Raw genomic sequence first — 14,710 nt, 5'->3', positions numbered from 1 at the left:
AAAATTTAAAAGCTCTTAACTGCAAAGTGATGAACTCAGATTCACTTTTAGAGGCGATGGTTTCATATTTATAATCCAAATTTTGCGAAGTACTAAACTTGGTGAAGAGAGTGACCAAATGATATAAATTTGAGATTATTACATGATTAAAAACTTAGCTTCAAAAATATATAAAATGGAGAAAAGACATGAACATCTTTTTATTCACTTGGCTACTATGGTTTTTCTAGTTTTATTTCTCACCTTTATTTTTCCATTTTTCGTTGGCAATTTTACTCTTTCTATTTCAAATCACTTTTGTTTAGTCTCATTCACGTCTCGCAAGTCTTGAGAATGGGCGCCAATTTTTGAGCGCTTGAAACAAGTCGACTGCTTTTTCCATTTTGTATAATTTTGAAGGATGAAGTTTTTAATCGAGTAATATTAGTTCAGTTTCTTGTGATTATTTATTTAACATTTGATTTTAGTTAAATACGTATTAAGAAATATATTACTTCATGGTTTTTTACATTTAATAACTTTTTATATTTTTAAACTCATTTGAAGCAAACGGGTTTTAGTTAGGAAATAGTAAGAAAGTGAAAAAAGCTTCTTTATCCTCGTTTTTATTAGCTACAGAGAAAATGATAGTGTTTTTAACGACTTGTAACTTAGTTTTCACGACTTGTAACTTAATTTTAGACTTGCCAGCAAGTCTTAAAAAACAGTGACAAAACTACTCTGAAAAAGTGACATTTCATATAAAAAAATAGCAAAGCTTCAGTGTAATAGTAAATAATTATGTTCAAATGATAAGAGAACAACTTTTTCTTTTTCATTTAATGAAAGACCGCTGTACAACAAAAATTGCTTTTACAACTTTACACACTAAGATCGAACAAACACATACGTAAAATATATACGTAATATATAAACAATCTTATTTATTTGCAGTTTTCTAATTTCTTTACCCTTTCTAAGTGAGAAAATGTTCTACACTGTTAAACCATTTTTTTCTTCTTTGCTTCTCTCGACATGAATTTAGGAAGAAAAAAAAGAAACATGATAAACGAATATCATCATAAGTAGATCATTAAACAATAGTATCTCAGATACTACGAACGGATCTGTTCATTTGGATTTTCAGTTTTATTATCACAATACGAAAACGTTCTGTTTTCTTATAAAAAGTCAGTTATTGCCAATTTTTTCTGCTTACAGTTCTCATTGTCGTCGTATTCGGATTTTGAATTCGGGTAAAAATGCAACCTCTCGTCTCCTTGGAAGGCGTCGAAACCGTAGGTTTCATTATTTGATGCGAGCCCACCATTCGTTTTTCTCTTTAAAAGAAAGTGATCTATCCCTTCCCTCTCTGCTGAAGTTTCACGGTTCAAGTTCTGAATCCTGTTGAGGTTATCTTCGCACTTGTTTCGGTATTTGAAAAAGTCGTCGAAGTTAGAATCGCATTTCAAGTCTCCTTGTTGTAATGCTGCTCTTTTCTCTTCAAAATCTTTTATTTGCTTAGTTGCTAAATCCAGACACGCAGCTTGGTGGTCAATTTGTTCCTGGTGATCTGGTTTATCACTCTTTTTTCTGTTCCCACTGCTCTTTCTTCGGACTTGCGGGTTGGATTTATCTCCTCTACTTTTGCTTTCCCTGCGTGGTAAATGACTTTTTCTAGGAGAACGTCGCAAAGGATGACTTTCGATGCGACTTTCTGACTTCGGCAAGTTGCCATTTTCTTCTTCTCTTTCACTATTTGCAGAGAAGGGCACTGCATTAGCCCATAGCCCTTCGTTCTTTATATCTTTCTTCTTATTGTAGCTATCTCGGCGACATATTCTACTTCGTAAGTTATCATTGCGGTTGTGAGATGTTTTGTCCCCCTTATCGTTATTTTTTGCCTCTGCGAGAAATTGAGTGTCATAGACTTTAGGCTCGACAATTTTTTTAGAACTGTCCCGGCGTTCCACATTATGAAAGCTGTTTTTTCTGTCACCTTGATAGTTCGAATTTCGTTCATCACCCCATTGTCGTTTGGTTGACTCCAGTTCGCGATTGCTAGAAGTTTCCTTTTTATTATTTTGACTTTCTCTTCGAGGAAGCTTTGTAACGAGGTTTTTCGTTTGCTGTAGAGATTCGTTATTTTGTTTTTTTGCATTTGGTTGATCTAGTTTCCATCTTTTAGGATCATTAACGTTTCGTATTGGCTTGCGTCCTTGACTACCTTGGCGACTAAAACCACGGGGGTTTTCTAAATTTTGATCGAGTTTACTGAACTTTAAGTCATATTTTATGTCTTTCTTTAGTGGAACATTTTTCAGTTCTATTTCAACTTTTTCTTCGTTGACGTTTCCTATATTTTCTGATTTGTTATCCGCTAAATTAAAAGGAGATTGAAATAGACTTTCATTATTAGCTCTGCCATCACTACGACTGCGACTTTCTCTACGTTTAATTCGATTTCTATCACTGCCTCTTGCGCTACTGTCTTTACGAGTGAGTTCTTGATTTTTTAGCTGGGCCCTTTTTTCGTAATTCTTTTGATTAGCCCTGTTATCAATTTTGCGCACCTGCCCGTATTCGGGTTCCATGTTTTGGAAATGAAACAAATCACTAGTTGGTATATTGGAATCATCTTTGTTTATAGCAGGTAGTTTAGGGGTATTCTTCTCTAAATACTGGTCACACTGAGCAAAAATACTTTCTTTGGTACCGAATAAATTCTCATAATGACTATCATTGAACCGTGAATCGAATTTGATTTGGGGATGTGTATTATCTTCGATTTGCAGGATCTTGACTGATTCGTTACTGTTATCCCTTTCACTATAAGGAGGAAGGTGTTTAACATGTGCATGAGTATTGGCAGGTTCCTTATTTTGTTCTTTAATTTGGCAATCGTAAGTAAAAGGTTTTTCAGCTAATTTATCATTGGGATTTAAGTTTCCATTTAAAGTATCCTTACCGTCGTATAGCACATTCCTTCCATAAAAATTTACTTGCACACCACAATCATCGCGTACAATTTTTCCATAGGCATTCTCTAAAAGTACGCCGCTTTCTTTCGCAAAAATATTTAAATTATAATCGGGGTGGCTATATTCAGGGCTGTTGATATCCGACAGTTCTTCACTGATAGTTCCAACTTGAGTTTTAGACACATCAGTAGGTTGTCTAGGTTCGTATATCATATTATCCTTCCAATCAAGCATGCCGCCATCGCTTTGTTGTTGGTTTTGCATTTGGTTTCGTTCGTTGCGATTGCTATTTTCGTCAAGCTTTTTCCAAGCGGTAATCCACGGTATCTTCCTCATTCGCGGATGAAGTACACCGGGGTAGTTTCGGGTAGGTGTTGCAGCAGCTGATGTCGATGAATGATTCGATGGTTTGCGAATGTTCCAAAAAGGATCTGACGGTTTTCTGCAAAGGAAACCAGACCAGATTGGATTCGTGGACTGAGCGCCACTACCGAATCCACTGTCTCCGTTAACATTTGTTTCAGAACGTGATGGTGTCATCGCCATTTGATCCAAGTCCCTTTCGACATTTAGCCTGTAGAGAGACATTGTAGATTCACTTTTTACAGGCAGTGCAAATGTTGTTTCATTGTCACTACCAACACTGGCCTTTTTGTGGATAAGATCTAAATCATTCATCGAGTAAGAAGTGGTTTTTTGATGACAGGTGATGTTAGCAGTCTTAGAATGTAATTTCTTTGGAGGTGTGAGTTCGCAATCGGTCGTGATCAAGAGATCACTTTGTTCTTTGTTTTTCCATTCTGGTGGAGGTAAGATAAAAACCTCGGGATCTTTATGATCGTCCTCAGTATCATTTGTTCCAGAGTATGTAAATATGTTTTGAAGGGGCTCTTGAAACAGTTTGGACAGTTCTTTTTTTCGAATATCGTCTGTAAAAGAAAAAAAAAGTATTAATTTCACTATTATAATATAACTAGTTGTAGCACTTAATATTATATTGGAGGATTTTTGTTATTAATCATAATTTATCTTTACTTGCTTCTCTATTCATGTGAATGACTTATTTTACTTTTGAAATTTGATACATTTTATGAAGTAAAACATAGTATCTATGTTGAAATGAATATGTTTTTGAAATGGCAATTTTGCCAGTGCGGATGCAACGCGTCAAGATATTATTTATTAGCATATAAGCTGTTACCAAATAACGTTTATTAGATCATTCAAACTGAATCTTTTATACTAACCACGTGAGCCGAGGTGGCTCAGGGGATAGAGCTTTCGTCTTTTAATGAAGTAAACCGGGTTCGAATCCCAGCGATGGCTGATCGATACGAATTCTCCACCCGGCTTGCAAAGATCACAAAGCTGACGTAAAATATCCTTAGTGGTAGACGGACCATGGGTTATAGTCCCTTCGCCATCAGGCTAACCACAAGAGGTTTTCGTGGTTTTCCTCTCCATCTAATCCAAATGCAGGTTATTTCCATGGACAAAAGTCCATCACGAAGGCTAATTTTTCCCAATACTTGATCCAGAAGTTTCCTTGTCTTCTGGATTGCGTTCAAAACTCTTAAGGTAATGAGTTAAACATTAGTAGTCGTAAACCAAAAATTTTGTTGATTGTTCAACGACGGTTATAAAAAAAAACTAACCACGTATACATATTTTATTGAAAGTCATTAACAAAATATTGTTACCACTACACTTATATTTATTGACTGCGTTTTGCTAAAGACAGAGGATTGGGCATTAAAAATGCATCATGATGAAATGAACTTATTAGTCATACTTATCAGAAATATTTATAAATGACACCAGGAGGTAAAAAAAATTAGTAATAAGTAGAAGGGTATTAGCAGCAAATATAGATAGTAAAATAAATAGGTTCAGGTTCATTCATCACAGTCTTTCTAAAAGAATTTTACAGCAAAGCAACGTTGAAATATAACAGATAGGTCTAGACTCAATAGATAGGGTGTTAGCAACAAATGTAGATAGTAAAATAAACAGGTTCACTCATCTCCGTCTTTCGAAAAGAATTTTACAGCTAAGTTGAAATGAAACACATAAGTCTAGGTTCATTAGATATGGAATATTTTGATTTAAGATCTAAAAGAAGAGTATTATAAAAATTAATATAAAATATATTAAGCAGAGGATATTCTTCTACAAGATAACTGTGAAAATATATCATTCAACGCATTGCGAATGATGTTTAGTTCAAAAACAATCATAATTTTTGGAAAACAATTTTTCTAAAAGAAAATAAATAAATATTTCATAAAATAGAGTTTTCATGCAATAAATTTCGATGTAAAGCTAACATCAATACAAATGGCGTATTTCTAATAAAATTTATGTAACAAAATAACTTACAAAAAAATTTATTATATATATAAAAAATAGAGACATAATTAAATCTTTCTTTTTATAATTAAGAATATTATTATCTATGTATCTCCTGAAATCTAGTTTAGGTGAATTAATAGTTTTTGAGATGTCGAAGGGACAAGTTTGAAAAAGCCGATCAGCTTTTGTAGGGGTCAGGAAACTGGCCTTGCATCAGAAAGGTTCTGTGTTTGAATCCCGGGGAAGGCATGGATGTTCATTCCTTCTCTGTACCAACTGTCCTTACTGTGGGAGCAACGTTGGCCCACCTAATAGGGTGCTCTTGAAAGAGTGGCCAACAAACTGCCCTTCAGATGCTTGTATGACGAAAGGTGGGCATTGGATGAAAAAAAAAGTTAGAAAAATTTAATTTCGTGGAAAACGCAAAAATATCTTTGAAGAGCCAAATAGATGATTATAATCTTTGACACAACTTAGTATTAATTTTTTTTCCTGTAACCACACCATAAGCGTGGATTATAAATGTTAACCTATTTTTTTACACGCTACAATTTTACAATTAAAAAAAAAAAAAAGATGTGTTCGACTTAAATAAAAACTACCTTTGAAAGAGACATTTCTAGAAAATCCTCCTCTGAAACTGTTATTGCTGGGTGGAGTGGCTGAGAGGGCAGGTTTCATTTTCACTTCACCTCCACACGGTCTCGTGTCATGAAATTCAAAATCATCATTGGCTACAGTGGTGAACGAGCCTCCGTACAATTCTTCACTGATGCGCAAATCTTCGCTGAGGGCACTATCATCCGCAGACTTGCAACTGAAAGTGCTGAAAAGAATATGATATAAGTAAATAAACTACAATACTACTGTTACAGTATTTTTTTATTTTATTAGATAAGGCGTTGTTTTGGTATCGAATCCTAGAACTATCGACACATATCTTAACTTTATAAGCAAAGAATCTAATTGAATTACCGGGTTCAGAAAGGACCCTAGACTTGCTAACTACTTTCCCACAAAGATAAAAAGAAAACAATTTTGTGCTTTACCTACCAGTACGAAAAATTCGGAAAAAAATGTTTATGGCCTTGGCCTGATGTACGAAAATATATCCGCAACATCCTTTGGTGCTACAAAGTGTGGGACGACTTATCCGTGACTTTACGTGTCCATGACTACTAATCATTTTTATTAAAATCTGTTACTTTGTTATTCAAAAGAAGAAGAAAAACTTCAAGTTAGAACTGATTGAGTATTGGTATACTATTAAGCTTAGATATAAGTATCATCCCTTCCCAAGGGAAAAAGATATGATAAATCTTTACTTTTTTTAATAATCTGTGCAAATATGGTTTTTTAGGTTCTTTTCTTATAAGTAAACATCTTTCTAAAAATAAATAACGAAAAAGAAATGAGGGCAGCTATATCAAGCTGTATATTCCACGATTTGCTAAGTTATGAGTAGGAAGCACACCCACAGCACAAAGACCGCAAATGATATAGTTTTACACATAGAAATGTATTCAAAAATGAAATTTTTCTAAAGAAAGTTATGTTTTCAAATTTTTTTTAAAAACAGTATAATTTTAAACGAAATGTTAATAAATAAAAAAGAGTTGAATTATTTTTAAAATTTGTAATATAATCCAATGCGTTCGCGGAAAACTGTAGACATTTTGTTTAGAAAAAACCAGATCTCTTTCGTTACTTCGAATAATTAACTTAATTTCCTATACATCATCAAATTTTTACATAGATGAAAAAAATTACGTATTCTTATTTTTAATTTTTTTTTCTATTTAAAGAAAGTCTTTAGTAGGGAAATATGTTCTGCAAATAGTTTGTCGATGTTTCTAAACATCTTATACTTGATTTTTTCAAATTCACAAAAAATGACACTTTACAAGTTCATGGACAAAGAAAGCTCTTCTATGTTCACCTTCGCCATAGACATTGATAGACAGGGTGTGATGATCAATCCACTGATCAAAAATTAACGACGATTCGAAATATCAACTAAGAAAAAGTGAAAAGTTTACTGAGTTCCACAGAATTAAAAAAAAAAAAAGAAAAAAGAAGGAAACTAGCTAGCCATAAGATCACGCTACTGACCAAAAAAAATAATAAAACAATGTTGCCTGATAATTCCAACTGAAATAATCGAGCCGCGTTTTTTAATTTTGTTTAAAACTGCACCATGTTGTTGCTGCAAACGGTGGTTATTTTGAAAACCGAGTTTTACATTCTTGTTATTTAACAGCGCCATCTTTTGACAAATTTTGAAATTAATTCTAAAACCTGAGTTTATACTGTTACGTTTCCTAATCAGAACGCTAAAAAAAACGCATGTTTCTATCTCTTTTTACATGTTAACTGATTTATCAAAGCGTTAGTTATTTTCAGAAATTTGGTAAAAAGCATGCTATGTCATTTACTATGTAAACAGAATAGTATACATAGTAAACAGCAATTCACTAAATTTGAGAGTAAGACTGTATTTTCATGTCACGTTAGGTCAAGTAAGTAAACAAATGAGAAAGCTCACCTAAAGTCGTCTGATAGGGTGGCATAAAAGTTTTCTTCGTCTTCCTCTCGCCACATCTCCAGCGAAGTGAGATCTGCGCATGACAGTTTGCTCAGAGGTTCGTTCCCCATGTAGCCAGCACTCAAACATGATTTGGCGAGAACAGAATCACCGTTATGAAGACCGGGTAGAGTGTATTTGCCACTATTTTTCCTAGTGCGACGTTTCTTGCCAGGGGTGCGCCTGTAGTTGGTGATGATGCCAATGGGAGTGACAGATCCGAATGTCCCTCTCTTTCGAAAGTGATCCTTATCGAAATACATCTGGAAAGGACCATCGTCTCCTGAAAAAACAAACACACCTTCAATTTTAAAATTCTCAATTGATTATGTTCAATGTAGTTATCTTGAAAATAAATTAATTCACCGTTAACGTCCTATCAATCATAAAGATAACAATGTGAGGGGGATGTGAAACAATGTCAAATTGTCTCGGAAGCGAAGGCGGTATTCCTACCAGTTCGTCTAGGTTCTAGGAAGTAAACCTGGTCGGTGCGCATTGCTGACCGAATTGCCACAATCATGTCGTTGGTCAGTCTACTGTAACTGCACACGCCCGTGATCACTGAAGTGGTTCCAATGTACTTCATAGGCTCGGACAATTATACCATAGGTCCTGCTTAAAGCTGAATCGGTTAAATGTATATGGAAAATATTGATTTATAACTCCCCCAAATCTTTATTTAGTCAAGATTTATAAATATGGGTCCTAATGAATGCCTGAGCTATATTTCTACTAGGGTACTTAAAAAATCTAACGAAGGAATGAAAATATTGAAGCAAACAGTTTAAGAGTTTAATGGAAGAAGCAGGTAAGTGATATTTTTTAAAATAATTGAGATTCCCCGGGGAAAGTTTTTATTTTAATCCTATTTAATTACATAACATTATTTCATGTAGCTATATTTTTTTAGTTCAAAATATACTCAGTTGATGAAGTAGGTAAGATGCACTATTTAAGTATTTTTCGGGTATAAGAACAAGGTAAGTGCGCTTGGCAATAAATAGTCAACAAAATCACTAGCTTGGCATCGAACGCTAAAACGCAAGAGAAAATTTAAAACTTGAAACGGCAGTTTCCATACAGGAAATGCTGATTCTTTTACAATTCAATAGAAAAAAAAATAGCTCTGAAATGGCTTCTGAACACAGAATTTCATTGTTTCTGGTCCGCATTTACTTTGTGCTCCAGATGCACAGCGCGTTTAATGAATTGCTTTTTTTTTATTTTGCATAAAGTCGCGTAGAAAATAAATATTATTTAGTGCTTATACAACTTTTTCAGTTTATTATTATTAGCATTATTGAATACTATTTCATTCAGTATTATTATTTTAATACTGATACTTCGTACGGGTTGAAAAAAAAACTAACTAATCAATGAATCTGTAAAAATCAACAATGTAAAATCATGCGCAAAACGGAAAGAGTTATACTGCCACACTTAAGTTAAACAAATTCCAATTTTTTTTTATTTAGTATTATTTGTTGCTGTTCCTGATGGTTTTACATTATTAGATTAAGCAAAACAATCCTTTTAGAGGTTCATTTTATCAAAATAGAGATTAGCGGTATTCAGTACTATTTGGCATAATTTTATTGCTCGAGGCCAACATCTGATAGTCCAAAATTAGCATAATTAACAATTTTCTCCGCTCTCATTCGACGGGCTGTGAAAATCTCGTTCAAAAGTAGCTATAGTATGTAGTTATTGTGGTACCTTATATTAGTATAGATAGTATATCATGGGTTAGAATCCCCTAGCCGTCATTGTAACCATGGGAGGTTTTCCTCTGCAATTTTCCTATGCTAAGTAACGCAATTGCAGGTTAGTACCATCAGGAAATTTTCCCAATACTTGATCCAGGCGTTCCCTTGTTATCTGTATTGGCTTTAAAATTACAAGGCTCCGGAATTGAACATTGGTAGCCGTAAACTCAACATTAGGTTGGCTGTTTAATAACGGTTATAAAAATAAAATAAAAAGAATTAAAAAAAAAGTCGGCAGAGTTTAGCAGAGATAAATTAAGTCTACATTTGAAAGCATCACACAGATAGATGTTTCAATTTTATTTTGCACCCTGCCTATAAAGACTGCATTGCTTATACGAATTATACTTTGGCTGAAACATGTCAGAGCTCCATTCGCATCGGACTGACCATGAGAGTTTTTCACCTACATTTTTCGCAAAGGCTGATTACTTTCGCTTAAAAAAATTCTTCTCAATGGTGAATTTGACCTGTTTCTTTAAACAGGTGTTCTCTAGTCTTTAAGATTCAAGGCTAAGAAGTTGAAGATGAAAAAATTTACATATCCATTGAGTGGACTGGTTGTTCAGAGTAACCTCAAGTATGAAAAAGAGTGAGAGTAGTCTAACTTATCACAATCGCGTAGAAAAAAAAATACTCAAAACAGTTTTATAAAAATTTAAAAAAAATAATAATTTTTGCATGAAACTGCTAATTTTTAATTAAAAAAAAATAAATAAAATGTGTTGAACTTGACTCCATTTTTTCCGAAATGAACTTGCTTAAATATATGAATTTTAACCTAAATATGCGTCTAGTTATTTGAGCTTTTCAAACAAAATATATTCATTACATAACATTAAAATTCTCCAATAAATAAATAAGCAGAGGCTATTTGAGAAAAAAAAGACTGCTTTATAAAAGAGTTAGCGTCAAATAAATATCCTCTCCCCCCCCCCCCCCCCAAAAAAAATGAGTTATATCTTCACATAAATACCAAAAACATAAAGATTGTGCGTAGTTACAAAAACGAGAAAAAGTATAAACTTTAAAAATCACTTACTCAAATTCACTGATATGTAACTTCAAAAACTCAGTTTTAATGTTTTGCAAACTATGTATGGTGCTGCCATCTTCATTATGTACAGAAACATTATAAAAGTGAATCATTGTAATTTAAAGGCAATCAATTGGTAGAGTACTACTGAGTCTATATAACATTTAACTTAACATTAGAATAAACTTAATATCACCAAATAGCTCATTAATTTCTTTAAGTATACTTGTATTATTGTTATTAAATATTTTAAAAGAAATCTACAATTACGTATGGTGCTGCCATCTTTCATTTAATTTTGAAAAACCACTGTTAGGGACATTTCATCTCAGAAAAAGTACAAGCAAATTTTCAATAGTAAAAAGCAAAAAATTTACTAAAAAACTTAATATCACCTTAATAAAATTAAGTTATATTACATAATTTGAAAAAGTTTGGATTGTAAGGCATAAAAGTTTTTATATCATTTAAAAAAAATTTTTAACTTTTAATGGAAAAATAGAAAATTTAAACATATTAGGTAGAATAGTTTTAGAGAAATCGATCTTTAAATATCTGATTTTTTGCAAATTTAATTTCTCAGAAATTCCTAGAGAGATTTTATTTAAATTTTGTATTCTGCCATATAAAATTACTTTCTCTTCAATGATGTAAAATTTTGCAAACCTTCCACTTCATAACTATTACTTAGTAAAAAATAATACATAATTACTAAATATTCATTTTTACATATTTAGCTACCCCCTATATTTTCTGAGTCAATATTTTCTAAATATGTCGAAAAAAAGGTATGTTTATTCAGAGAAAACACATTTTTGTGCCATTTTTTCGTAATTAAAATTATCGCTTGCATTAACTAATTAGCATATTTAAGGTTAACAATTCAAACCAATAAGATTGAGTCCTAGTGCAAAAATCCGATTATCAGATCAAAAATCTGTGTTTCGATTTTTTTTTTTTTCTTTTTTTTTTTTTTTTTTTCTTTTTTTTTTTTGTGCATTGTATATTTACATAATGAATCTTTTCACTTGCTACCTGAAATTTTTTTTTGTCAATTTAAATAATATTTTAAGAAAGTAAATCAGTTTTGAAATGTATAAACAAGAAACGTGTCCAAGTAAAATTTATTATAGATTTATAAGGAAAAGTATTGTAATAAAGTTTCTAAGAAAACGATGTCTCGTGTTAAAAATGTTTTCTTTATTAAATGCATTTAAAATTAGTAATATTGAATCACAATTTTCTTAAAATAGTTTTATAGAAAATACCTAACTTTATATGTTAATAGAATAAATAATGATATATATAATTAAACTGATGTGTTTTGTGAAAAAATAATTATTTCTTCTAATATTTTAAAGAAGAGTTTGATTTTTTTTAAAATTAATTGAAATGATTGATATCTTTAGATCTGAAATAACTATATTTTACATTAGATTTGATGACAATTCAGAATAAAATTTCCTGAAAAATTATTTAATTAAGGTAATGAAGTTAAATAGCTATATAAACTAAAGTATTAGTTTAATATTTAATTTACAGATGGCAGCACTAAGAAAAAGAGAGGAGTGATTTTTATAAATGTTGGAAAGGGAGATGAATGTTTTGAAAAATACCACACATAACATTTTCGGTTTCTTATATTTACAAGATAATCAAATTAAAATATAGGATTATTCGATTCAAAATGATTATGAAAATGCTATAGAAACTTAACTTCAATTATGTATTAATTATCTGAATTACGTATAACATCCGAAGAAAATATATTTTAAACCGAATTCTCTCATTCTTTCTCTCTAATTAATATTATAACTGTGGGTCATTTTTGTATAGTATTTCTCACGAGCACTAATGCCCCTTTTTAGAAATCAAATGTACATACATTTTTGTTTCTATATTTAATTTTTTTTCTGTTTTATTCTCTTTTATTTGCGTAAAAAAAAACTTATTTTATCCTGTATTTATCCTGTAAACATATTTTAAACTATTCCTAGTTTATTTTTCCTCAAACTAGATACAATTTTGGAATCAAATTTAAATTTGACAGGAAATAAAAGTTTGGTAAGCCTCATTGTTTAGACTTCTATTCCCCTTTCACACTAACAAGGTACTACATTTTCAAATTCCATTGTAAAATAAAGATCCTGGTTAATACGTATTTACTCGTTTGCGATTTCTTGTCCCTCAGCAGGCTGATCGTTAAGACACGGTTCCCAGTAGAACACCGAACTCAAGCCAAGCTTTGCTCAAGCATCACTGGCTGCGGTCAGTAAGCGGGTGGGTGACCACTTCAATCAGCCTGCGTCGGGACAGAAGATGCACGGTATCGATCTTCGTTAAGCTGTTCAATCGTAAAGTGCTGAACTTCGAACGTAAGGTTTCCAAAGCAGGGGCGTCATCCCCTTTGCAGAGGATCGAAATTGCGATGGCATGGCCTCGGATCATCCTCAGTGATGTTTCCCAGACCGTCGCCAATATCCCATTGTGCAGCTCTAGGGCGATGTAAATAAAAAAAAAAGTACCATATACTTTTTGTTAATAGATATATAGGTCTGACAATTTATTTAAGGATTTTTACGTGCAGACTCACAATTTTTGACTATGTCTACTTATTAATTTTATATTTTAAAACAATTAAGAAGTATTTCTTAAAATTGTTTTTCAACCAGAATAAAAAAAAAGTATCAAAATCAAGTTGGTAGGATAAATAGTGAGGAGTTATAAAATTCATTAAGGTTTTGAGAATAAAAAAAGAAGCTTATGACTTATTCCTATTTACAACATTAGTGGTATATAGGCAAGGGAGGCTTAGAATCTTACGTACATATATTTTTTAATTCAACAAAATCAAGATGAAGTTATAAGAGTTTTATGAGTTAAAATAAACATAGAGCTTTCGTAATTATTAAACTATTACTTCGTTTAGCATTGATATGATTTTATTTAATTAAGTGCAAAATAACGAGCAGAAAACAATTCCTCTCTAGTCTAGAAAACAATATTAGTTAATATAATATTTATAAGTCAGAAACTGTACCTTTATACTTAATGACATAATTTCTATAAGTTTTTCTGCTTTTGATGTAGGGAACTGTACTTTATTTCTCTAGTTTGTAATTCCATACGCGTAAAAAAGTATAGCTCAAAATAAAAACTGTTCTCACATAAGACCCTAATAATTTCTAAACTATCAGTCCCATCGACTTGAATTTGACATAACCTTGCTTGTGTGACCTCAAATATTAAATTTTTTCCCCTTTTAACTCCTTCCATTCTTAATAAATTCAGGATAGTGTGTAAATTGTTCTTCGAAAGAGGGGACAAGCTTTTAAATATTAATATTGGGCTCAATCTAATACTTTTAATAATGAAGCCTCGATGGACAGGGGATAGAGCGTTGGTCTCTCGATGACTTGGGTTCGAATCCCATTAGTGGCAGGTTGATACGAATTGTGATCCCGGCTCTCACCGATCACAGTGCTGACGTAAACTATCATCGGTGCTAGACGGATTATGGGTTAGAATCCCCAAGAGGTCATTCTAACAGTGTGAAGTTTTAATGGTTTTCTTCTCCATGCAACGCAAATGCAGATTAGTTGCATCAAAAAGTTAGTTTGTCCCAATACTTGATCCAGGAGTTTCCCCGTCTTCTGGGATGAGTTCATAATTACAAGCCTACGGAATTGAACAGTGATAGTCGTGAACTCAGAATTAGATCAGCTGTTTAACGCCTGTTATAAAACAAAATAAAATATGTCTGTTTAATGAGACTTGCTTTCAAACTGCTTACACCTTTCGTACTAAAATGATACAAAAAAAAAAGAAAAAAAAAAGCTTGTGACGTATATTGAAGAATATTTTTCGCAAGTCCCCCTTCATAAACAAATCCTATATTATGATTCATGACTTTCAATCCTAAAAAAAACATCTGTTTGTGGCGGCTCGTTTCACAGTAGACATAAATTAAATCTATGAGCATAGAGAAAGGAGGTCATTACGTGCAATT

General features: G+C 32.2%; 1 protein-coding gene across 1 annotated transcript in view; it reads right to left on the bottom strand.

Moving 5' to 3' along the window:
- Window positions 1-804: 804 nt before the first annotated feature.
- Window positions 805-14,710, bottom strand: part of LOC107454177 (uncharacterized) — a 105,915-nt gene continuing 92,009 nt past the window's right edge. Inside the window, exons 3-5 of the mRNA XM_016071270.4 lie at window positions 7,858-8,179; window positions 5,915-6,138; window positions 805-3,889 (exon numbers count right to left, since the gene is read on the bottom strand). Coding sequence (XP_015926756.3) covers window positions 1,161-3,889; window positions 5,915-6,138; window positions 7,858-8,179 — 3,275 coding nt within the window. The 3' untranslated portion in view covers window positions 805-1,160. The remainder of the gene's footprint in view (window positions 3,890-5,914; window positions 6,139-7,857; window positions 8,180-14,710) is intronic.

The sequence above is a fragment of the Parasteatoda tepidariorum genome, chromosome 3, assembly GCF_982258835.1.
Source record: "Parasteatoda tepidariorum strain Cologne lab strain chromosome 3, Ptep-v5.0, whole genome shotgun sequence".
Classification (NCBI taxonomy): Eukaryota; Metazoa; Arthropoda; class Arachnida; order Araneae; family Theridiidae; genus Parasteatoda; species Parasteatoda tepidariorum.
This window is presented reverse-complemented; position numbering and strand designations above follow the sequence as displayed.